The sequence below is a fragment of the Lactuca saligna genome, chromosome 5 (assembly GCF_052625555.1).
Source record: "Lactuca saligna cultivar CGN05327 chromosome 5, ASM5262555v1, whole genome shotgun sequence".
Lineage (NCBI taxonomy): Eukaryota > Viridiplantae > Streptophyta > Magnoliopsida > Asterales > Asteraceae > Lactuca > Lactuca saligna.
Genome location: NC_136421.1, coordinates 166,192,377 through 166,219,700, shown reverse-complemented (window position 1 = coordinate 166,219,700; position 27,324 = coordinate 166,192,377). Strand labels below are relative to the sequence as shown.

The following is a 27,324-nucleotide window of genomic DNA, read 5'->3' as shown; positions in this document are numbered from 1 at the left end:
TAACCCTTTATAACATCTAGTTATAAGATGCATTTGAGTAAACCAATGCATAACTGATCCTTAAACTATGAACTTTATATCTTTGTTTTAAGAATAGAATATAACATCATCCTAGAATTACTTGTGACAATATCCATGAAGTAATCTATAAGCGTAGGTTTATCCAATACTTATAAAATCCTTATTTTCAAAGTAATCATGGTATTGTTGCAATTCATATTGCAATGTCTTAAGCTCAATCGACAATATATAATCGATTCACGATAGCCTTAATTAACTACTTACTTCCAAAAGCATGAACGACTGTGGAAGTTTAAATAATTCAAATTACTTAGGAAGTGTAAACATGCAAAAAAGAAACACAAGAATAAATAATTGAATAAGGAAGTGTGATACTCATAAATAATTCTCTATTATTCATTGACCAAATCAATTGCATTTATTTTGTTACAAGTTTCAAACATATCACCTAACTACTAAAACTAATATTGTCTCTTAGGCCTATGCACCTAGCATGCTAGTAGTGTTTGAACCTGCTTAGAGACTTTGTGAAAGGATCTGCAACATTATCTTCTGATGATACTCTATTCACTAAAAGGTGTCCTTGTTCTACCCGATGTTGATTGTTATGGTACTTTCTGTCGATATGTTTAGATCTACCATGATCCGTTGGTTCTTTTGTCAAAGAAACCGTGCCTTCATTATCACATAATAGTTCCATGGGTTCCTGAATAATTCGAACGAATTTGAGAACTTTGATAAATTTCTTTAGCCAAGCCGCTTCCTTTGGTGCTTCACTTGTTGCAATGTACTTAGACTCACACGTGGAATCAACAACTATCTCTTGTTTGGAACATTTTTAAGTAATCACTCCTCCATTCAGTAAGAATACCCAGCCACACTGCGAAAAAGTTGTCTCGGTTTGTTTGAAAACTGGCATTACTGTAACCACTTACTCTTAACGTATCACTACTGCCAAGAATTAGGATCATGTCTTTCGTTCTTCGTAGATACTTAAGAATATTCTTCACCGCAATCTAATGGGCTTTGCCAGGATTTCCCCGAAATCGACTAACCATGCTCAAATCATAATACACCTCCGGACGAGTACAAGTCATTACATACATGCTCTATCCTATAGTTGAAGCACATGAGACTTGGCTTATGTTAGCTATCTCTTCATCAGTACTTGGACTTTAAGTCTTACTCAAATTGATAGTACTATGAATAGGCAACTCCCATTTCTATGGATTCTCCATACTGAAACACTTTAGTATTTTATCCAAATATGTACTCTGGACCACAATTCTTTCTATCCTGATGAATCCTTATTGCTATAATATATGACGCTCCCCTTAGATATTTCATAGCGAAACACATCCCAAGCTAATACTTAACTTATTTCATAGTTGGAATGTCATTTCCTTTAAGTAGTATGTCATCGACATACAAGACTAGGAAATTCACTATACTCCACCTAGATTTGACATATACACAAGACTCGTCGTCACATATAAAGAACCCAAACTCGTTAACTTCCTCACGAAAGAAAAGATTCTAACTGCGAGATGGTTGTTTTAATCCGTAAATGGATTTCTCAAGCTTACATGTCATATCAGGAAACCTGGCATATACAAAACCCTTTAGCTGACTCATGTAGACGTCCTCAGATAGTTTCCCATTAAGGAAAGCAGTTTTAACATCCATCTGTCTAATTTCATAATCATAAAATGCAACTATAACAAGCATAATCCTGATATACTTTATCTTAGCTACTGCTGAAAAGGTCTCATCATAGTTAATCCCTTAGGTTTGAGTTAAGCCATTTGCAACCATCCTAGTTTTATAGGTGTGTACTTTCTCATACATGTTAGTCTTATTTTTGAAGATCTATTACCCGACTATCTTTCGACCAGGTACAAGATCAACTAGGTTCCACACTTGGTTATCATACATGGACTGAATCTCACTGTCCATTGCCTCCATCCATTTACTAACCTTGAGGAATACCATAGCTTCCTTGTAGTTAGCAGGTTCATACAAATTTACCAATGTACTACTATTAACAAACATGTCACCATCATCAATAATATGGAAACCATAGAAATCAGGTGGCATGCTAACCCTACTCGAACAAAGAACGAGTAATAAGTTGTTAACTAGCTCAATTGGAACCTTATCCTTATGTTGAGTGCCATAGTTGTATGAGGTTCCTTCATTGGATGACTCTTGAATTTCTTCAAGATCACTAGCACTCCTACTGTTCTCTTTGAATATGAGCTTTCTCTCGCAAAAGACTTCTCTTGTATCTACAAAGACCATGTTCTCACTTGGTCTGTAGAATAAGTATCCAAAGGACTTATGTGGGTAGCTAATAAAATAACACTTCTTGGTTCTGGGTTCTAGTTTGTCGTGTGTCTCTCTTCTTACGAGTGCTTTACAACCCCAAACCTTGATATGTGCAAGTGAGAGAGCTTTTCCTCTCCACATCTAATGATGTAGTTTGCCAACCTTCTTTGTTGGAACAAGATTCACGATATGGACGGTTGTCTCTAAGGCATACCCCTATAAATGAATATGAAGTGAAGGTCGACTCATCATGGAACAAACCATATCTTGGAATGTTCGATTACACCTCATAGCTACACCATTCAGTTATGGTGTTATGGGAGGAATTAATTGTGAAACAATTCCACATTCCTTAAGATAGTTGTGGAACTCGACATATATGGTGATAGATATGAGGTGAATGTTCATACATTGCACATAATACAAATATTTAATTATAATCTTTATATATATATATATATATATATATATATATATATATATGTGTGTGTGTGTGTGTGTGTGTGTGTGTGTAGAGAGAGAGAGAGAGAGAGATAAATTACTTATGTCATTTTCACTTATTAATGAATAATAATAAATTTTGATACAAATTTGATATAAAACATATTAACTAGTATGGATCATGTCATAAAAGATACATCTATTATAATTAGATTAGATTATCTGAATGACTTATATTTGTAGAGTAAACATCAAAGTCAAATACAATATTCAATTTGAGTTTAACAAATTAATTATAGTAAATCGATAATTCTAAAACCAATAAATTAAGTATAATAGTTTTACAATACTGAAATTTATATAATTTTAGTTTTAAAACACTAAAATATAATTCATACAACAATAATAACAATTTTTGTAAATTATTGATTCCATATTTTGCATTCAACAATTTCATTTCGTAGTTGAGCCATGTATTCCTGACGTGATGTACTACCATTCTTTCGAACAATATATATTTTAGGGGATTTAATTGGTTAATAAGGATAGTCAAAAGAATATAAGCATATAAAGACCTAAGAACTAATTATATATAATTTAATAATTTTAGATTTTCTAAATAAAACTATCAACCAATAAAACAATCATACTCTTAAATCAAGAGCAGACATTTTTTTTAAAATTTCTATCAAGTATAGTATAGAGTGATATTGATAAAGTTTAAAATGATACAATTATACTATAAATACATGAATACTGTTTTTTTAATATATAAATATAAAATTATTTAAAAAAAGAGATATATAAAAAACTATCCAAACATGTTTGAAAATTAAATAGTATAATATAAAAAGGGTGGTGTATTTTCATTATAGGAAATTCTTAGAAAAAGATATGTAACATTATTGATAATTATTATAGATTTCGTTGACTACTTATCATACATAATTAAATATAGACAAGGAAATTTAAGAGGCAAACAAATTTTAAATGCATTTTTCGCTGCATAATTAAAGGTGTTTATTTTTATCCAATATGGGGCAAATAAAAAAAAAATTAGAAGAGGCCTCAAGACATAGGTCCATATCTGCGGCAACAAGAGAACACATACATTTTTTAAAAAACAAACAGTCAGAGACCAAATATTTTCATGCCATCTGCACAACGCAGTCATAAAATGCCAGGAAAAGATTTTGCAAAAAATCAAACACCAGCTCACCTAACAAATACCGCCACTAAAGTTATGATATTTAAATTAACAAATTAAAACATTAAATACAATAAATAATAAAATTATATATCTATTAAACCTTCGGTTTATCAATAATATTCCTCTTTTTTAATTCTTGTGTTGATGTAACTAAAATTTCCAAATATAATGTACTTCAAAAATATTTAAATTAATATGGTCATGAAAAATTATAAAATTGAAAGTTATAAAACTTCTACCATATATAAGTATCAAATATGGTTTACGTCAATACGTGAGACTTATGTGAGACTAAAAAATAACTCCACCAAAGTTATAGATATTTAAATTAAAAAATTAAATAAAATTTAAAATAATTGTGTTAAACCAAGTAGGGATTGAACTTGGTCGCTACTGGAGTGTGATTTCACAAGCCTTTCTACCACTAGGTCACCAAGATGATAGTTAATTGTGTGTTTTAATGTATCCTTTCATGATAATTTATTTTTATAGTCTCGTTGGAATTAAATATCTTACAAATTATATATTGAACTTCGAAAAATAGTAAGTTAAAAATATTTTTTTAATGAATTTTTTATATTTTAATTACTAATATACAAAGCATTCAAGAGATGTTCTTACGTATAGTATAATTGTTATGCAAATTTAAAATTATATATCATTAAATTAAATACTTTTATTCTATTTACTTTTATTAATATTAGAAAATATACTTTATTATTTCAATAGATAAGTTTTTACTTTATTAAAATAGCTTTAAAATGTAAAAATAAAAATTACATGCAATTACCCAATTTACTTTTCTTAGTTATAACAAATGTTCAAGAAGTAGTGATTATAATTTTTAAGACTTTTATCTTTCATATATATATATATTTGTCACAGGATAAACCAATGTACGCCTATGTGTGGGCTAATAGAAGAGATGTGCGAGAGGCTCTTCACATCCGTGAGGTTTGTATGCAGTTCAATTTATTATCAACTATACTCATGTTCAATTTATTATCAACTATACTCATGTTCATCCTGACCATTTAGGATAATAATGTTTTCTTTTTGAAAAGTTAAATGAAATATGAACAGAAACTAGCAAAAAGCTAGGGAAATGACGTTAAGTTCAATGGGTTTTGGAGCCTAGAAACCCAAGACATAAAATTCTTATGGTATCTATTTGAAAACCGAAAAAAAAAAAAAAAAAAAAAAAAGACAAATCAACAATCGAATCAAATATAGGATCTCTTCTCCGAATAGAATCCGTAAATGTGACCTAATTTTTGTAATTCCAAATCAGCCAGCAAGTAGATCTAACTATAACATCGGTAATTTATTTCTTTATCTGAGAAACTTCCAACTATTCAATCAACGTAATTAAGTTCATAATTCCCAACTTCAATGGAATGTCCAGATATAACCATCTGGACAAAGCCTTCCACGTCTTCTTAGCGATTTGGCATTCCAAAAAACATGAGATATCGTCTCCGGAAACATGCTACACAACGAACACAAAGTATTAGGAATGTCAACACCTCTATAAGCCAAAATAATACGAGTCATTAATTTATCTATCGATAAACGCCAAAAATAATTATTAATTTTCCTAGGAATGAATTTGTTCCAAGAAGTCTCCCTTTCACTATCCGGCAAAATAATATCTTCTATTTGTTTTCTAGTATATTTAACATTAAAGTTTCCATTACTACTAAATTCCCAAATCCAAGCATTGAACCCATCTTCTAGTTTGATATTACTTAGCAAAGATAATAATGCATTTAATTGATCAATTTCTACCTGCTCATGGAGGTCCCTATGCCAATCCCATTTCCACTGATTATCGACCCAATGATCTTTAACATGCATCCTTTATTGTTCTCAAGACCGAAAGAGTAGCAAAACGAATCCTTACAGGAATACTACCAATCCACACATCTACCCAAAAAATAATATCTTCGCCACTAACTACTTTTCTAAGCAAAGAAGACATCAGAACAATACCTTTATGATTCATTTTGTGCCAAGCCATCATAATCCTCGGCCAAATACCTTGCCCACCAGGTTTTACACCTCCCACCATATATGCATTCTTCCCACAGATTGCTTTAACAACATGAAACTATAACACGACTTTTTCACACATAAACCTCAATTTCCATTTTAGAAGAAGCATATGATTGAAAGCTTTTAAGCTTCCGATTACAATACAACCTTTTTCACACATAAACCCGCAAACCCGAACACGACACGATTATCAGACTTACTATCAATGTAGTTATATATACACAATCACTCATTTTTTATAACAATGGATTTATGTTTTTCAATTTTATAGAAACATATTTTTATTTTATGTCATTTTCCGAGCATTATGGTTAACCGATATTAACCGTTAACTATAACCATTAATCTATTAAAATCATTATCCAAAACCAATATTAACCGTTACCCAATGGTTATTGACATACATTAATCAATTGTAATGGTTATGTTTTGGTTTTGACCAATAACCGAACCAAACCGTTCCATCCACACTCCCATATGATTTGTCTATTTTTAACCAATGTAAATTGCTCCAAACTAACAATATTATTCACCACCATAGCAATCCGATTTGCTAATAGTTTGACAATTATTTTGTACTGCAAACCAATTAAAGTAATTGGACGTTAATCAGAAATTACCATCGGGCTTGAAATCTTCGGAATTAACGTGATGAAGGACACGTTACAATGTTACATCCAAATGAGATCTTTGCTTCAAATAAAATTCGATTACAAAATCCATAATTTCAATCTTCAAACTATATATCCCAATTTTTTTCACAAACTGAAACGAAAAACTATCTAGGACCTGGTGACTTATTACCACCACAAGACCAAACGGCTTCACAAACCTCCTCAACCGAGAAAGGCAACTCGACGGCATACGCTTGAGCCGAAGTCAGGCTTTTAAACCTTTGGCTTCGGTATTGAAGTGTAACACCCCATCAAATTTCTTGAATTTTTCTTTAAAATACTCAAAAAACGCATCTTTAACGTTCGTGAATCCAAACTCCATATTTTTTTTTTATTCCACGTATAGCAAGATGTAGTCTTTTTTTTTTTTTTTAAGTTATTATTTATAATCCCATGTGATAATATTTTAAGTTTTCATCTCCTTTTATTGTCTATTTAACCTTAGCTTTTTGACTTAAATTCTAACATTTTTTTTTGTTCCAAGTCACGAAGCTTACTAATAATATTGACACGATTATCCAACAATTGTTGAGAGACACGTCGACCATCAATTTTTTTTTTTCAATATAATTAAGTGTTTGTTGTTTGTAATAACTCTTTCTTTCCACCACTATTTTCACTTATCTTTCTTTTTATATTCTAATTTAAGATAATAATCCGATGAGCTTATATTCACCAGGTATTTAATGACATTGAGTGGGTGGGATGCAATGAAACCTTGAGATTTTATTATGACAAGGAACCCATATCATACACACATAATATATTGAGTAATGTTGCCTATCATCGATACCTTGCTAATAAAAACTGCCGATCTCTTGTATATAGGTATTACCTTTATTCGTTACCTTTCTTAATTTTTATCCAAGTGTTTGTCACATATCTTGATTTAGTTACTAATTGCTTACGGAACTATAGTCACTAATATTGCTCGAATTATTCATGCATGCACTTAGTACTTATAGAACTTGAAATCAAACTAACATCCTTTACATTATGGATTTTTTTTCCTTCTTTGTTTGAGCAGTGGAGATCTAGACATGTCTGTTTCCTATTTGAGTACATTGAAGTGGATTGAATCGCTAAATTTATTAGTCAATAATGATTGGGGACCTTGGTTTGTCGATGGACAAGTAGCTGGGTTAGTTGGTTTTCCATTAGGAGAGACATGATTTACTATCGTCAGATTAATTAAATTCTATAAATTTTTCTAAAGTTTCAATCTAATTTTCTATTTTATTTTCTTGCAGCTACACTATGAAATATTTACATAATGACTACAACTTAACATTTGCTACTATAAAGGTACAGAATCTTCCTCCCATTATAACTTCTCCACCACATTGTGTTATTGTCTCGTGAAAATGGTAATGTTTGGATTTTTTAAAAGGTTTACTATTTTTTTTTCAATGTAGCAATACTTGTGAACTTAAACTTTAATTTCAGCTTGATGACATGTTTGTAAACCTTTTGAAATAGAAAGAAAGTTTGCCATTTCATCTTGATGACATGTTTGTAAACTTTTTGAAATAGAAAGAAAGTTTGCCATTTTTATGAGGCAAAAGAACCATTTCATGTTATGATGACCATGATGTTTGATATATTTCTGTTCTTAAAGGGAGGAGGTCACATTGCTCCGGATTATAAACCAAATGAATGTTTAATGATGCTTATGAGGTGGTTTTCCAATGACGCTTTGTAAGTTATATTCGAAGAGTTTGATTTTTGTTTCTTGTGTTGAATAAATTCGTTCGTATTATTTACCTTCAATAACTTTGTTTGAATAAAAATTATAGTATGTGTATTTAAAATCGTTTACCTATGGCTCTACTAAGATACTACTTTCTACATAACACATAATCACTTTCTACATTACACATAATCACGTCGGGCTAAAGGTATTTGATGTCCACGATGAAAGTGTTTTATGATACCCTATGATTGTACCGGATGTTGGTACAACCACAATGCATTTATTCTTATGGCTAAAGAGAAATATCTATAAATTTATTAAAAATACATATCATAATACTAAAAGAAAATAACAAGTAACGTCAACTAAAATTCCACTAAACATATTGAAGAGTATGCAAGCTATATAAAGATTTAATACAATTATATAATATTAAACCGCCAACCATTTAACATTCAACATAATCATAATCCGTACATACAGTTTTGCTTAAAACCGTCTCTCGGCTAAAACAATTCATTATATATATATATATATATATATATATATATATATATATATATATATATATATATATATATATATATATATATATATATATATATATATATATATATATATATGTTCAGGTTCATTTGAGACCATGCTAATTTTGTGAGACCGTGAGACCAAATCTAAAAATAATTTTAAAATGCAAAATAAATGGAAAAATCCAAATTTTTTTTTTTTAAATATTATTTTCGGAACTTGAATTAACTAAAAAAATTTTAAAAAAATTAAAAAAACAAAAAAATAGTCCCGTTTTTTTTTTTTTTTTTTGAAAAATACGTGAAATATTCTAAATAGAATATTACACTAACATATTCTGAAAAATAATTTTAAAATGTAAAATAAATGGAAAAATCTAAAAATTCGTTTTTTAAATATTATTTTCGGAATTTGAATTAACTAAAAAAAATAAAAAAAATCCTATTTTTTTTGAAAAATACGTGAAATATTCTAAAATATTAAAGTATATAAATAATAGTTTATAAAAATAAACCTTTAGAATATCAGGTGTTGTGATTCAAAAGTCGATAAATAGGCCTTTGAGAAGGCCAAAATACTCAGGTGTCAACTTGTTTATTGTGGTTTTAAACCAAGTTTGGTCACAAATTAAAACATTTTCAACGATGGTATGTAATTCAAGGATTCATATTGATTTAAGTTCTCGAAATTTTAAAATATTGAACAAAATCTATATAGAACCTTATAATAAGGACAATAATCACCGTAATCAGGAAGTCCATGTGATGAAACTTGATATTATAAGGACCAATGATGAAAAATGTTTCATTTTTAGACTAAACCAAATGAAAAATATACAAACTACCTTAATCATGTCAAATCTTGTGTTTAACCGTTCTTTATTGCAAAAGTAAAATGCCAAAATATACAAACTAATGATAATACAATGCTCTAACTGGCCCTCTTGGTTGAGTTCTTTGAGCCTGCAAAGCCAACACATTAAATAAACATAGTAAAAACCTTTTTAGGAACATATCTGATATAATAAAGCCTTCACCCAATATATTTATAAGATAAAAATAAAAAAAGTTAAAAATGATGAAATCAATTACAAGTAAGGATTAAAATAAAAATTTGTTAAGAAAGAGTCATCTGCAGGAGGGATATTTAAATTAACATGTATTTCTGATGGTTTCAAATTTTGAATTAACCAAAATTCACGGAAGGAGATAAAATTTGTTGAGAAATATAAGGATTCAAAACACAGGTTAAAATTTAATATTATTTTATTGATGACTACTTGTACTATTAGTTTAATGATTTGAACGTTTTAAAAAAAATAATATTATTATATTCAATCTATTTTTAGAAATAGTAGGATTTCTTTTATAAGATAATATATATATATATATATATATATATATATATATATATATACTCTTTCCTTTAAACAATCTTGCTTGGATTCTATCCTCTTAATAAAATCCTCGCTACAATTAGGGTTGTAAATGAACTGGACATTTAATAAATTGTTCGTGAACCGTTCGACGTGAAGTTCATTTATATTTGTTTATTAAATAAATGAACGAACATGAACACAAATTCTCGTTTGTTTAGTTAAACGAACAAACATGAACAATGGTCTCATTCGTTCAATTATGTTCGTGAATGTTCATTTATGTTTTTTGTTTACCTTCGTTTATGTTCGTTTACCTAACTTCCTTTTATGTTCATATATGCTTAATTGTGTTTGATTATATTAATATATCATATGTTCAATTACGGTTTTTTTCCATCTTTATTCATTTATGTTCGTTTAGTATTTTCATGAATATAAATGAACGAACACAAACAATGCAATTTGTTAAACGAACGAACATGAACAAAAAAACTTGTTTGTTTATCCGTTCTTGTTCATTTATTTGTTCGACAAACTTAAACGAACAAACATGAACAAGCTCTGTTCGTGTTCGTTTGGTTGGTTTACAGTCCTAGCTACAACTTAATGATGACGCTTTTCAAGTTAAAACTTAATCCTCTTTAACTGATATCCAAGTGAAATTAAATCCCATATTTGTCACCAAGAAAGTAAAATCAAATCATACCTAACTCAATCGAAACATGTCCTAATGTTGAAAAAAATCTCAAATAATAGTTATATACATATATCCACTAGAACACCATATACCATAGATAGAAAATAGTCAAAATACATTAAAAAAACTAATCAAGAAAGAAATTAGCCCATGTTTAAGGTTGCAAACGGAACGTCTAAAATCAGAGACATACGTTAGAACCGACAGCTATAATGACATCAATTCTTTTTCCGATCAAATATAATAACTTAAAAAAATTTAAGAGTACGAGTACATCAAAATAACAAACTAGTAATCCTAGAACTAACATTTTAAATTTGACATCTAAGTGTACATATTTTAAAAAAAAAGATCTGTTATATCTTCAGTCTTCACTTTCATTAAGGCTTATTTTTTTAACAATACAAATCATGATGTCGTTCAAAAAATCATCACCTATTCTGTTACGCAAGTTAGTGTTCAAAAGCTTCACCGCAGAAAAAACATCTTTCGACTGTTGCAGTTGCGACAGGTAAAACCAAAACCAAATGTAACCACCTAAAAACCATAAAATAATAATGATTTTCCTCACTTCCACCATAAAACGAGAAAGATCGGGAATTCTATTCAAACTAGTGAATCAGTCATCTTTATGTACAGAGTAACAGTATATATCAAGTTCACCATTAAGTTGCATCCACACGGAATCATCAAATTTTTTTTTATAACTCACTCGACTTTAAAAACTTTGTTTTGTCAAATTTAGCAAATGAATCATAATGACTCAAATCCCCCATGTATTCTAGTAATTGGGTGACAGTTTCACTAAATCAGTCCCCAAATTCTATAATTTGCATATTGACAATCATGTTAAAAGTTTCAACTTTAAAATGCAATTGATTAGTAACTTTGGTCCTACGACCTGTCGAAGTGATATAATTTGTGGTCATATCTGCAACATGAATAATATGTTTTTTTTTGATAAAAAGAGAATACATTCGATTAAGTTTTATCAAACCCCATGTCTCTTAAAGACTTCAATACATCCATTATCCCTCTAACCGAAGAAGACGCTTCGAAAACCTCTTTATCTTTTTTTAAGATGCTTTGATAATATGAACGTGGGGTGTAAAACTTCATACATCAAATATAAGTAAAACACAAAATCATGTATCTTGAAATATCTTAAGATACCAAATTTGTAACGACTTGAAATTATGTATAATATAATGTGATAAGACCTCTGTAGGTGTAAAGAGTATTTTGGTCCAAAAATTGAAAAAATATATGAAATATGGTGTTTATATTGATGTAATATCCTATGTATGTGTACTAGTTGTTAGATATGTTAGTACATGTTAATATTAATGGGAGAAAGAATTTGCATTTTATAGTGTAACATCCCAAATTTCACAATAATTTTTTCATTTAATATTATAAGCTTTTGATCCAATTCCGATTCCAAAGATCTAAATACGCCCATTTGTTTCAAAACAATAAACAGAGTATAAACATAAAATTAATAAAGTGTGAAAATCTCCAATGGATGCGATACAATTGTTGGACTATATTTTGTGGTTTATGCTTTTTATTACGTGTTCTTGGTTTTGGACCGAAATCACTAGTGAGCTTAGTCTGTTCTCGATGGGCTTGTTATGTTTGGGATTTAGGTTATTGGTTTAGTATAAATATGGTCTGTGTTTAGCTGTTCTATGTCAATGCGTTTTGGGAGTATTCAAGTGACTCACGGCTGAAAGGAGATTTAATGTACTTGACAATTGTTCAATAGAATTGTGTGCATTCACTGAAACGTGTTCATTGATTCATCTAATTTTTTGTTTCACATGTTTGTTTGATTAAGATTCAACATTAACTCAAAGAATTGCATTGACACCTTGAAAAGATCTAAGTTTAGGGACTTCCCAGTGGTATCATAGCATTAAAAACCGACTTAAGGTTGTTTTGGTATCAATTGCTTTTCGAAACATTAATTAGTTTGTGGTGTTTTTGGGTTGTATTGAAAAAGGATTTGTTGTTCTTCGTGTTCATCATTTTTCTTAGTCTTCTTCACTAATTTTGAAGGACATTGCATTAGAAAACGTTTTTAGTAATTTACCAAATTTTGGGATTCATTGGGTAAGGAAACTCAATAAGAAACCACGATTTTGGTTTGGTCCCAACGTTTTTGGCAGCTAAGTAACATTTTTGGTGAAAAGACATGGGATTTTCGGTTTGGAAGAGTTCTCGGCCAAAACATATAGTTCTTGGTCAATTGGTTTCGGTCAATCTTTTGACTTTCAAGGATTTCAGTCAAGCAATTTGACCTTCAAGGTTCTCGGTCTACAGGGTGTTGACTATTGGTGTTTTCGGTTAGAGAGCGTTTATTTTTGGTGTTCGGTATTTTTTTTGGTAAATAACGAGTTCTTCAATCACCAAGAAGGTAAGTGAAACCTCATATTCTTAATCATGTGAAGACAGAATAAATAAATACCGTAGTTAGAGAGGTTTTTGTGTCACACCCCCGAACCAGACGGCGGAAACATCCGAGGGCTATTTTGACTCAATTGAATACCATCACAATGATTATACATGAATCATAACATCATTCATCACCATGCATTGAAATATTACAACATATATTGTTTACATTCAGTACATTGTTTTGAACATTACATTTCCATAACTTAAACCGTTCGATACTAATTTAAACAAAACACCATGACATCACTGGATACCTATTCTTCGATTTACCTGTTACCTGAGAATACAAGTATTTTGGAAAACGTCAACATATGAAATGTTGGTGAGTTCATAAGTCATGTTTGAAAAATAATGATTTTTGTGAAGTTTGAAAACCCAGAAAGTCCGATATTTTTTGAAACAAGTATTGTATATAAGAAATAGTGTGGAGATCCGTAGTTTGCTTGTCCATTTTTTTGTAATCGTGTATAATTGTTAAACCTTGTATACATTTCATAGGTAAGAGTGTTGACTTCCCGGGAAAACCTGATGTTTTCCCAATACATAGAATTACATGTCTTATTTATTGTTATACCGATACGACGATTGTTTATGATTACCCAGGTGACATTGGATTAATTATGGGGTGTGAGTCGTTATAATCACGCATCAATGAAAATGAATAGTTTATAACTACCAAATACAGACGATCCCTTGGGCGTCGTCCATACTACTCACTTAATCCAACCATCCTGACTTCTCATAGCCCCACAACTGAGGAGAAAGGAGGGTACGAAGCCCCCCGTTATTTCCATAAGTCGTTTAAGGCTATCGTGAATGCGAAAGGCACTTGGCCCGACTCGCATTTGACTTCTCGACTTTGCTAGCAGTACCAATGGACCCTTGGGCCCAACAACACAATAAAGCTATTGAAAGTCCTTTTACATGGAATTAGGTCATAGAAGGCCCAATAACATGTAAGCGCGTTCCCTTCGGGCCTAAAGATCATGTTATTGGGCTAGCTAGGCCTAACAAGCACGATTTGAAACTTTCAAGCCTAAAGATTGAATATTGACTTCTCGTAAATTTCGCGTGCTTATTGAAGTACTAACGTTTATTGATTTTTGTTTTGTAATTGATCCGACACCGAATCAAATCGTTTGGTAGCGATATTGGTGTTGAAGGTGTATTTGTTATTACGTTTCGCCGGTAGTCGTAGTGCTCGTATTTTATCTTATGGGATTTATTTGTTTATAAGTAAGAGTTTACCTTTTTATGACCCTCCTTGGATAAAATTTACACTTTTAATCCTTTATATAAAAGAATTTCCACTTTAGTCCTTAAACCATTTTTCTTGACACTTTAGTATCAAAACTTATTGGAAAGACATTTTCAGCCCAGATTTACTTTATAAACAGCTTAAGTCCTTCAAAAATGAAGTTTTCTCGGTTGGAACCCCCATTTTTCGCAATCTTTACAGTTTTAGCCCAAAATGGATTTTTTTTGCATTTTTGATCCCTTTTGAATTTGAAAAGCATTTTTGACCTTTAAAATAGTTTTAATACACTTGTAATCCCCTTTTTTATACAAACTTTCATTTTCAGCCCCTCTATTTCAAAAATCTCGCAATTTGGGGCTTATTGGGCCGAAAAGCCCATTTTTGGCCCATTATGTTCAAGTTTTACATTTTAAGCCCCTCAAAAGTGTTGATATTCAAAAAAATTATATTAGAAACTGTTTGGACCATTTTCAACCTCCAGAAATTTTCATTTGTCGTTTTGGGCCCTTAGTTTTTGTATTTTTGACAATTTGAGCCCAAAAATGGGTTTTATGTCCAAAAATGTTCATCCTAACCAAATAAATTATTTTTCTTGACTTGATTAGTGAAAAATGGTATAAGTTATGTTTATTTCGTTCCTCATGTTGTAGATCTCGGTTTTTAGGTACTTTGTGGCTAACATATTCATCACAAAACACATAAAATCATACATACAAGCATAAAAATCACACAAGGCATACATTTACTCATAGATCTACACATTTGCTTGTATTCTCCCCCATAAAAACTCATAAAAACCGAAAAAGCGGGGGTATGAAGCTCACCTTAGGTGTGGTTTCGGTTTTTGGAAGGAAAAGATGAGAAGAATTCGATCCTAGCAACCTTTCTTGGAAGATCTCGAACTTGGATGCTTCTTAGGTGCTAGATCATAAGTTTGAATGAATTAAGAGGTGATTTTCGAATGAAATAAAGTAGCTAGCTTATGGATCTAAGCAATATCTTACCTTAGATGATGATTTTTCTGGAAGAAGTCCCTTGAACACTTCTTAGATCTCGAAAATATGGAGGAGAAATGAGAGAGTTTCTTGAGAGAATTGTGAGTGAAATGTATGTGTGTGTGCTTGGATTCGGCCGAGAGCAGGAGAGAGAAGGAGAAGAAGAGAGTGCTTGCATGGAAGTATGGGAAATGCATGGAAATCCTTTAGGCAATTGTGAGGTGGCACACATACAAAGTCAACTCTTCCTCTTTGTGGGCTTGGGCAGAGAATGGAGAGGGAAAGAGAAGATTTTTGGGCTTTTTGCCCCTAAGCCTATATTATAGTTATGTTAAGTGATGTTTGGTCCAAATAATCATAAATGTGAGTCTTATGACCTATTAGGGCTAAATTAGGTTAATCATGGCCCAAAATGATTCATATAATTAATTTATTTCATTCTAGGCCCAATATGGCCCAAAATATTGAAATACATGGAAGTGGGTCCAATTAGAGCCCATTTAAGAGTTCTAAACCCAAGATAGTCAAATTGGAAGATTATTGGTCCATTGGGCCCAAAAAGGAAGTCCTAGTCCAAAATGGACTTAAACAAGAACTCCTAGGGTTTCCAATTGCTTGTTGACTACTTGAAATGCTTGCATGGGATGTTTGTTTGAAATTTTGTTGTCATAGAGTATGCATCATACATGCTCTTATGTCTTTGATTCACAATTTGACTTAAGTGTTGTAGTTACAAGGCACAAAAATTTCTAGTTCTGACATCATCCCCCCGTTAGAGGGAATTTCGTCCCGAAATTCTTTTGAAAGCTAGATTTGAGAATGCTAGAACAGGTGAGGGTACTTTTGCTTCATTTGGTCTTCGTGCTCCCACATGAATTCTGGTCCACGCTTCGCGTTCCACCGTACTTTCATGATCGGGATGCGACTTTGTTTAGTACGCTTCACCTCCCTGTCCATGATTTCGACTGGTTCCTCAACGAACAGGAGATTCTCGTTGATCTCAATCTCATCAAGGGGAATGACGAGATTTTCATCTGATAGGCACTTCTTTAGATTGGAAACATGGAACACGGGGTGTACACTGCTAAGCTCAGCGGGTAGTTGCAGTTTGTACGCCACTGGACCTATTCGGGCAACGATCTCGAAAGCTCCAATGTATCGTTGGTTCAGTTTTCCCCATTTTCCGAAATGAATGACCCCTTTCCAGGGTGAAACTTTTAACAGTACTCGATCCCCGACCTGAAACTCTAAGGGCTTTCGCTGTTTATCAGCATAGCTCTTTTGTTGGTCGCGCGATGCTTGTAGTCGAGCTCTGATTTGAACTATCTTTTCCGTGGTTTCACGAATGATCTCCAGCCTCGTTAACGCCTTGTCCGATGCCAGTTTCTTTGCTAGCTGGGTGTCGCCCACCTCAGCCCAACACAACGGTGATCTACACTTACGTCCATATAGTGCTTTGAAATGAGCGACTTTGATTCTCGAATGATAACTGTTGTTATACGAGAATTCAACTAAGGGTAAGTGGGTATCCCAAGACTTCCCAAAGTCTATCACACATGCGCGAAGCACGTCTTCGAGTGTCTGGATGGTTCGCTCGCTTTGACCTTCCGTTTGTGGGTGATAAGCGGTGCTCATGTCGAGATGGGTTCCAAGTGCTTTCTTAAGTGATTGCCAAAAATGTGAAGTAAATCTACTGTCTCTATCTAAGATGATAGACACTGGTACTCCATGAAGTCTCACAATTTCTCGAATGTATAATCGTGTTAGTCTCTCCATCTTGTAGGATTCTTTTATTGGCAGGAAATGGGCGGATTTCGTCAGTCGGTCAACTATTACCCATATAGTGTCTAATCCATCCGATGTCTTGGGTAGCTTGGTCACAAAGTCCATGGAAATCCTTTCCCATTTCCACTCGGGGATCACCGGTTGTTGTAATAACCCCGAGGGCTTCTGGTACTCCACCTTTACTTTGGCGCAAGTGAGACATTTGCTGACATAGGTGGCAATTTCTGCCTTCATGTTAGGCCACCAATAATGTTGTTTAATATCCAAGTACATCTTGTCCGAACCTGGATGGATGGAGTATCGCGTCTTTTGAGCTTCATTCATGACTACCTCCCTAAATCCTCCGAGTTTAGGGACCCAAATATGTTTCATGAAATAGTATACTCCGTTCTCCTTTACCTCTAGATTCTTCTCCATTCCGCGTAATGTTTCGCTTGCTCTGTTTTCCGTTTTCATGGAATCTGATTGGGATACCCCGATATGAGTGGTTAGGTGAGATTTGATGGTTATTGAGAGAGTTTTCACACGATGATTAGAGTACTCCTTCCGACTCAAGGCATCAGCTACCACGTTGGCCTTGCTTGGGTGGTATTTGATTTCACACTCGTAATCGTTTAATAGTTCAACCCATATTCGTTGCCTCATATTCAGCTCTTTCTGATTCAAGATGTGTTGGAGACTTTTGTGGTCCGTGAAGATGGTGCACTTCGTACCATAAAGGTAATGCCTCCAAATCTTCAGAGCAAAGACCACTGCTCCCAATTCCAGATCGTGAGTTGTATAATTTACTTCGTGTGTCTTTAGTTGGCGGGATGCGTAAGCTATCACTCTTCCACACTGCATGAGAACGCAACCTAAACCATGATTTGACGCGTCCTAGTAGACCACGAAATCTTCCGTTCCCTCTGGTAGAGATAGTACCGGGGCACTGCAGAGGGCTTGCTTCAGGGTTCGGAATGCAATTTCTTGTTTGTCCGTCCATTTGAATGGTACGCCCTTTTGTGTAAGCGATGTAAGTGGCTTGGAGATCTTAGAGAAGTTTTGAATGAACCTCCTATAGTAGCTTGCTAGGCCTAAGAATTGGCGAATTTCTGTGGGTGTCGTCGGGACTGCCCATCCTTCGACGACTTTGACCTTAGAGGGATCAACATGAATTCCTTTCCGACTAACAACATGACCTAGGAAGTTCACGCTACGGAGCCAGAACTCACACTTTGAGAGTTTTGCGTATAGCTTTTCCGGGTTTCCAGGATTTGTCGGAGATGCTGGCCATGCTCTTCTTCGCTTCGGGAATAGACTAGAATGTCGTCAATGAAGACGATAACAAAGTTGTCGAGGAATGGTCGACAGATTCGGTTCATCAGGTCCATAAATGCGGCAGGGGCATTTGTTAGACCGAAGGGCGTTACGACAAATTCATATTGTCCGTAACGAGTTCAGAAAGTGGTTTTGGGAATATCCTCTTCCCGGACCTTGAGCTGATGATACCCAGACCATAGATCTATCTTAGAGAAGTAACTAGCCCCTTGGAGCTGGTCAAACAGATCGTCGATTCGTGGGAGTGGATAGCGATTCTTGACAGTGAGTTTGTTTAACTCTCTGTAATCGATGCACATTCTAAAAGATCTGTCCTTCTTTTTGACAAAGAGGACCGGAGCTCCCCATGGTGAGTAGCTGGGTCGGATGAATCCCTTGCCCAGGAGTTCGCTGAGTTGGCTGGACAATTCCTACATTTCAGCAGGAGCTAGCCGGTAAGGTGATTTAGCGAGAGGGGTTGCTCCTGGAACGAGGTCAATTCGGAACTCAACTTGTCTCTCTGGGGGTACTCCAGGGAGATCCTCAGGAAACACGTCTGAGAATTCACGTGCTACTGAAATGTCTTGAATATTAACCTCTTCCTTGGTTTTATCCACTATGTGAGCCAAGAACGTCAAATGTTTCTTTCGTAGATGCTTCTGCACCTGGACACACGAGATGAGGCGAAGGTTCGTGTTGGGGTTTTCTTTGTAAATAACTAGGGTTTCGTGATTGGGAAGGTGAAGGCGAACGACCTTCTCGTGACACATAATTTCAGCATGGTGGGGGCTTAACCAGTCCATGCCAATAATCACATCGAAACTCCTAATGGAAACAAGCATCAAGTCTATTCGAAAGACATGTTGATTTAGAGTTAGGGTACATCCGATGTAGATTTTCCCAGTAGATTCGGTTTTCCCATTGGCCATTTCCACCATAAAGGTTTCATTGAGCTTCTGGGGTTGTTGTTTTAACAAATGTTTAAACTTATTGCTCACAAAACTTCGCTCCGCTCCGGTGTCAAATAGGATGCATGCATAAGTGTAGTTTAGGGGAAACGTACCGGTAACAACAGTGGGATCCTGAATAGCCTCCCCCTGACCAATGGTCAGCACTCTTCCGGTTCCTCCATTTCTGGGATTGTTTATGTTTGGGCAGTTACGACGGAAATGCCCAGTCCTTCCATATCCATAGTAGGTGTGGCTAGGTCCTGCATTGTTACCGCCAGTGTTGGTGTTGTTGTTGTTGCGGTTGTTGTTATTGTTGCTTCCCTGTTGTTGATTCTGAGGAGGGTAAGTCCTGCAGTACCTTGCCGTGTGCCCCTTTCGATTGCAACTGGTGCACTGCATTTCCTTGCATTCTCCATTGTGATGGAAACCGCACTTGTTTCACTTGGGAAGATTACCGGAATAAGGTTTATGAGCACTTGGAGCACCTGAGGTTGGAGCATGTGGTGTGGATGGAACTTGAGTGGTCGTGACATTAACTTCCACTGTTTGCTGCTTCTTAGACAATTCGGAGCCTTGACGCCCCTTTCTCTTGTTGTTCTTCCCCTTCTTGCTATCATTTTCCTTCTTAACTTCAGTCTCCACTGGCTTCTCATCCTTCTTGTTGTTGTGGTCATATAGCTTCTTGGCACTGTCGAAAGTTTCAGGATTTGCAGCTATCATGTTTCCTTGGATCGGGGAGGTTAGTCCCCAGATGAATCGTTCGATTTTATTTCCTTTTGAGGTGATCATGCCAGGACATAACAGAGACAGTTCGCTAAACCTTGATATGTAGGCATCTATGTCGGTGTTCCAGACAGTGAGATTCCACAGCTCTTGTTCTATTTTATGAATTTCACCACGAGGACAGTATTCGGCCATCAACATTTCTTTCATTTCTGCCCATGGCATGGAATTGGCTACGGGGAGTGTCATGGATTCCACGTGTCCGTTCCACCAAGTGAGTGCTTGGTCAACAAAAGTGCATGCATCAAACTTCACCTTCATCTCTTCAGGGCAGTCGCATATCTCAAACACCGATTCCACCTTCTCGATCCATCGTTTCAAGGTGATTACTCCTCCAGTTCTGTTAAAGGTTCGTGGTTTGGCGTAGGTGAAGTCTTTGTAAGAACATGTTTTGGTGGGTCCTTGATTCATCCCGTTGTTCGAACTCCCAGCCCCTTGTCCGTTGACTCCTCCATTGTTCCCTTGGTAAATTTGTGCCATTTCTGCGGTGACCGCAGCAGATACAGCTGCCTGGAATGCAGCTGAGTGAACTTCGGGTGGGGTTGGTCCCGGGTTTCCGCGAGTGGGTCGTGGAGGCATCTTTCTATCATAGAACGGAAAGATGTTGAGTGTATGTGGTTTTTGTGAGGTTGTGATCCTATAGACTAGGTGTGTGGCACAACTTAAGTACTTCTACAATTTAGCATACAATCATGGATACATAACACATAGCAGATTATAATGTCATAATAAAACATATAAAATCTTTCATTATTATTATCCGCACTTCGATACAAGAAAATTTTGCTCGAAAGAGCATACATAAGCGGTACTAGTTCGACAACATAACGGCTCTATGAGTAGTGTAGTCACTTAAACATAGAGTCGGGGTACATAACATAGATCCTAATGACCTAGTAAGATAAGTCTATCTCTAGTCGCGCTGAGATGTGCCCGCGGGTGGTGCTGAGGAAGTGGATGCTCCCTGAAGACGAGTCACCTGTCGTTCTGCGTCCTGGAGTCGTGACTCCCACCTCACCTACCTCATATGGAACTCTCGAAGAACGTCCCGTGTCTCCTGCTCTGCATGGTCGACCCTAGTCCACAGCTGGCGTACCTGGTTAGTGGTGCTCTGAGCGAGGTCGCCAGTGTTCCGTAACCGTCTCACCATAACCGGATGGGCTAGATCAACCGGCCCTCCGTCCCTTAGGTCAAAGAACTCGAGTGACATGCCGTACGGGGGTCGCTGTCCCTGTTGTCTGCTCCACCTCCAAATATCAATACCCCAGGGGGGTGTAGGACCAGTGGGGCCCACCCAGTAAGCGGGCACCCTAATCGGGTAAGGGGGTTGATGACTTCGGACTCCGCATCCGAATCACCCCCTTCACTGTCGTCGGGTTCCACCTCAAATCTTCCTTCATCTTCTTCCTCCTCCTGTTCTTCTTCTGGTTCAGCAGGCTCGCCCTCGACTCCTGCCTCCGGTTCCTCATCGGATTACTCCTCGGGATCTTCCTCAGGGTCTTCTTCAGGCTCTTCATCTAACCATCTGTTATTTCCTTGGTTAGGGAAGTAAGGATATCAGGGGTGATGGAAACCAGCCATGCTGTCTGCAAGAGAGTGTAAATATGCTAACATAATCCCTAGGATGCCACAACTATTGTACAGACTAAACAAATGTTCTCTTTTTGGTGATAAGGAGGTATGTTCTTAGGTTCCCTAGCTATCACGATCTCCTCAGAACGTGTGATAGTTATACCTTGGAGGGAATGTAGTTGATCAGGCTACATCCACCCCTTGATATGACTAGAACATTTCTGGCTTAACCGAGATACTAGCATTATCTTGTTTGGTTCGGTATTACATTTTTTTTCCTAACACAAGCAAGGATGTTTTTATTGTTGTGTTTTACTTGTTTTGTTCAGAGTTGTGTTAGTCCCTCTTTTTGGTTTATAGTTGCATATCAATGTGTGGTTAGATATGCTAGTTCACTATAAACAAAGCTCTGATACCAACATATCACACCCCCAAACCAGACGGCGGAAACGTCCGAGGGCTATTGTGAGTCAATTGAATACCATCACAATGATTATACATGAATCATAACATCATTCATCACCATGCATTGAAATATTAATACAAATATTGTTTACATTCAATACATTGTTTTGAACATTACATTTCCATAACTTAAACCGTTCGATACTAATTTAAACAAAACACCATGACATCACTGGATACCTATTCTTCGATTTACCTGTTACCTGAGAATACAAGTATTTTGGAAAACGTCAACATATGAAATGTTGGTGAGTTCACAAGTCATGTTTGAAAAATAATGATTTTTGTGAAGTTTGAAAACCCAGAAAATCCGATATTTTCTGAAACAAGTATTGTATATAAGAAAAAGTGTGGAGATCCGTAGTATGATTGTCCATTTTTTTTTGTAATCGTGTATAATTGTTAAACCTTGTATACATTTCATAGGTAAGAGTGTTGACTTCTCGGGAAAACCTGATGTTTTCCCAATACATAGAATTACATGTCTTATTTATTGTTATACCGATACGACGATTGTTTATGATTACCCATGTGACATTGGATTAATTATGGGTTGTGAGTCGTTATAATCATGCATCAATGAAAATGACTAGTTTATAACTACCAAATACAGATGATCCCTTGGGCGTCGTCCGTACTACTCACTTAATCCAACCACCCTGACTTCTCATAGCCCCACAACTGAGGAGAAAGGAGGGTACGAAGCCCCCGTTATTTCCATAAGTCGTTCAAGGCTATCGTGAATGCGAAAGGCACTTGGCCCGAATCGCATTTGACTTCTCAACTTTGCTAGCAGTACCAATGGATCCTTGGGCCCAACAGCACAATAAAGCTATTGAAAGTCCTTTTACATGGAATTAGGTCATAGAAGGCCCACTAACATGTAAGCGCGTTCCCTTCGGGCCTAAAGATCATGTTATTGGGCTAGCTAGGCCCAGCAAGCACGATTTGAAACTTTCAAGCCTAAAGATTGAATATTGACTTCTCGTAAATTTCGCATGTTTATTGAAGTACTAACGTTTATTGATTTTTGTTTTGTAATTGATCCGAGACCGAATCAAATCGTTTGGTAACGATATTGATGTTGAAGGTGTATTCGTTATTACGTTTCGCCGGTAGTCGTAGTGCTCATATTTTATCTTTTGGGATTTATTTGTTTATAAGTAAGAGTTTACCTTTTTATGACCCTTCTTGGATAAAATTTACACTTTTAATCCTTTATATAAAAGAATTTTCACTTTAGTCCTTAAACCATTTTTCTTGACACTTTAGTATCAAAACTTATTGGAAAGACATTTTCAGCCCAGATTTACTTTATAAACAGCTTAAGTCCTTCAAAAATGAAGTTTTCTCGGTTGGAACCCCCATTTTTCGCAATCTTTACAGTTTTAGCCCAAAATGGATTTTTTTTGCATTTTTGATCCCTTTTGAATTTGAAAAGCATTTTTGACCTTTAAAATAGTTTTAATACACTTGTAATCCCCCTTTTTTTTTTTTTTTTTTTTTTACAGAAACTTGCATATTCGGCCCCTCTATTTCAAAAATCTCGCAATTTGGGGCTTATTGGGCAGAAAAGCCCATTTTTAGCCCATTATGTTCAAAATTTACATTTTAAGCCCCTCAAAAGTGTTGATATTCAGAAAAATTATATTAGAAACTGTTTGGACCATTTTCAACCTCCAGAAATTTTCATTTGTTGTTTTGGGCCCTTAGTTTTTGTATTTTTGACAATTTGAGCCCAAAAATGTGTTTTATGTCCAAAAATGTTCATCCTAACCAAATAAATTATTTTTCTTGACTTGATTAGTGAAAAATGGTATAAGTTATGTTTATTTCGTTCCTCATGTTGTAGATCTCGGTTTTTAGGTACTTTGTGGCTAACATATTCATCACAAAACACATAAAATCATACATACAAGCATAAAAATCACACAAGGCATACATTTACTCATAGATCTACACATTTGCTTGTATTCTCCCCCATAAAAACTCATAAAAACCGAAAAAGAGGGGGTATGAAGCTCACCTTGGGTGTGGTTTCGGTTTTTGGAAGGAAAAGATAAGAAGAATTCGATCCTAGCAACCTTTCTTGGAAGATCTCGAACTTGGATGCTTCTTAGGTGCTAGATCATAAGTTTGAATGAATTAAGAGGTGAATTTTGAAGGAAATAAAGTAGCTAGCTTATGGATCTAAGCAATATCTTACCTTAGATGATGATTTTTATGGAAGAAGTCCCTTGAACACTTCTTAGATCTCGAAAATATGGAGGGGAAATGAGAGAGTTTCTTGAGAGAATTTTGAGTGAAATGTGTGTGTGTGTGTTCTTGGATTCGGCCGAGAGGAAGAGAGAGAGGGAGAAGAAGAGAGTGCTTGCATGGAAGTATGGGAAATGCATGGAAATCCTTTAGGCAATTGTGAGGTGGCACACACACATAGTCAACTCTTCCTCTTTGTGGGCTTGAGCTGAGAATGGAGAGGGAAAGAGAATATTTTTGGGCTTTTTGCCCCTAAGCCTATATTATATTTTTGTTAAGTGATGTTTGGTCCAAATAATCATAAATGTGAGTCTTATGACCTATTAGGGCTAAATTAGGTTAATCATGGCCCAAAATGGTTCATATAATTAATTTATTTCATTCTAGGCCCAACATGGCCCAAAATATTGAAATACATGGAAGTGGGTCCAATTAGAGCCCATTTAAGAGTTCTAAACCCAAGATAGTCATATTGGAAGATTATTGGTCCATTGGGCCCAAGAAGGAAGTCCTAGTCCAAAATGGACTTAAATAAGAACTCCTAGGGTTTCCAATTACTTGTTGACTACTTGAAATGCTTGCATGGGGTGTTTGTTTGAAATTTTGTTGTCATAGAGTATGCATCATACATGCTCTTATGCATTTGATTCACAATTTGACTTAAGTGTTGTAGTTATAAGGCACAAAAATTTGTAGTTGTAACATCATCTCCCCGTTAAAGGGAATTTTGTCCAGATATTCTTTTGAAATCTTGATTTGAGAATGCTAGAACAAGTGAGGGTACTTTTGCTTCATTTGGTCTTCGTGCTCCCACGTGAATTCTGGTCCATGCTTCGCGTTCCACCGTACTTTCACGATCGAGATGCGACTTTGTTTAGTACGCTTCACCTCACTGTCCATGATTTTGACTGGTTCCTCAACGAACAGGAGATTCTCGTTGATCTCAAGCTCATCAAGGGGAATGACGAGAGTTTCATCCGACAGACACTTCTTTAGATTGGAAACATGGAACACTGGGTGTACACTGCTGAGCTCAGCGGGTAGTTGCAGTTTGTATGCCACTGGACCTATTCGGGCAACGATCTTGAAAGGTCCAATGTATCGTTGGTTCAGTTTTCCCCGTTTTCTGAAACGAATGACCCCTTTCCAGGGTGAAACTTTTAACAGTACTCGATCCACGACCTGAAACTCAAAGGGCTTTCGCCATTTATCAGCGTAGCTCTTTTGTTGGTCACGCGATGCTTGTAGTCGAGCTCTGATTTGAACTATCTTTTCTGTGGTTTCATGCATGATCTCCGGCCCCGTTAACGCCTTGTCTGATGCCAGTTTCTTTGCTAGCTGGGTGTCGCCCACCTCAGCCCAACACAACAGTGATCTACACTTACGTCCATATAGTGATTCGAAAGGAGCGACTTTGATTCTCGAATGATAACTGTTGTTATACGAGAATTCAACTAAGGGTAAGTGGGTATCCCAAGACTTCCCAAAGTCTATCACACATGCGCGAAGCACATCTTTGAGTGTATGGATGGTTCGCTCGCTTTGACCGTCCGTTTGTGGGTGATAAGCGGTGCTCATGTCGAGATGGGTTCCATGTGCTTTCTTAAGTGATTACCAAAAATGTGAAGTAAATCTACTGTCTCTATCTAAGATGATAGACACTGGTACTCCGTGAAGTCTCACGATTTCTCGAATGTATAATCGTGTTAGTCTCTCCATCTTGTAGGATTCTTTTATTGGCAGGAAATGGGCGGATTTCGTCAGTCGGTCAACTATTACCCATATAGTGTCTAATCCATCCGATGTCTTGGGTAGCTTGGTCACAAAGTCCATGGAAATCCCTTCCTATTTCCACTCGGGGATCACCGGTTGTTGTAATAACCCTGAGGGCTTATGGTACTCCACCTTTACTTTGGCGCAAGTGAGACATTTGCTGACATAGGTGGCAATTTCTGCCTTCATGTTAGGCCACCAATAATGTTGTTTAATATCCATGTATATCTTGTCCGAACCTGGATGGATGGAGTATCGCGTCTTGTGAGCTTCATTCATGACTACCTCCCTAAATCCTCCGAGTTTAGGGACCCAAATACGGTTCATGAAATAGTATACTACGTTCTCCTTTACCTCTAGATTCTTCTCCATTCCGCGTACTGCTTCGTTTGCTCTGTTTTCCTTTTTCATGGCATCTGACGGGGCTACCCCGATCTGAGTGGTTAGGTGAGATTTGATGGATTAGTGATAATTGGCAAACGAAATACGTGTAAAGCAGTAAAGCTGAATTGTCTAAATTTTGTGTTCAATGTGTTGGTAGGTATAAAGGACCGAGTCTAATGGACTAGACATTGTGGACTAAATTGAACTTATAAAACCTCATTTGGACTGACAATACGACGCTTGGATAGATTTAACAGTAAAATAGACAAGGAGGCCTCTGACACAAATTGAAGCTAACTATCATCTAGATTTGTGGCTCAAC

The 27,324-nt window shown here is 35.5% G+C and overlaps 1 protein-coding gene across 2 annotated transcripts in view; it reads left to right on the top strand.

Moving 5' to 3' along the window:
• The window catches only part of LOC144997165 (serine carboxypeptidase-like 13), a 40,502-nt gene extending 31,951 nt beyond the window's left edge, over nucleotides 1-8,551 (top strand). The window contains exons 10-14 of one of the 2 annotated variants that reach the window (XM_078957001.1): nucleotides 4,886-4,954; nucleotides 7,409-7,557; nucleotides 7,757-7,870; nucleotides 7,980-8,034; nucleotides 8,348-8,551. In XM_078957001.1, the coding sequence (XP_078813127.1) occupies nucleotides 4,886-4,954; nucleotides 7,409-7,557; nucleotides 7,757-7,870; nucleotides 7,980-8,034; nucleotides 8,348-8,431 (471 nt within the window). In that variant the 3' untranslated portion in view covers nucleotides 8,432-8,551. The remainder of the gene's footprint in view (nucleotides 1-4,885; nucleotides 4,955-7,408; nucleotides 7,558-7,756; nucleotides 7,871-7,979; nucleotides 8,035-8,347) is intronic. The other variant, XR_013659716.1, reaches the window with a different exon arrangement.
• Nucleotides 8,552-27,324: the final 18,773 nt, after the last annotated feature.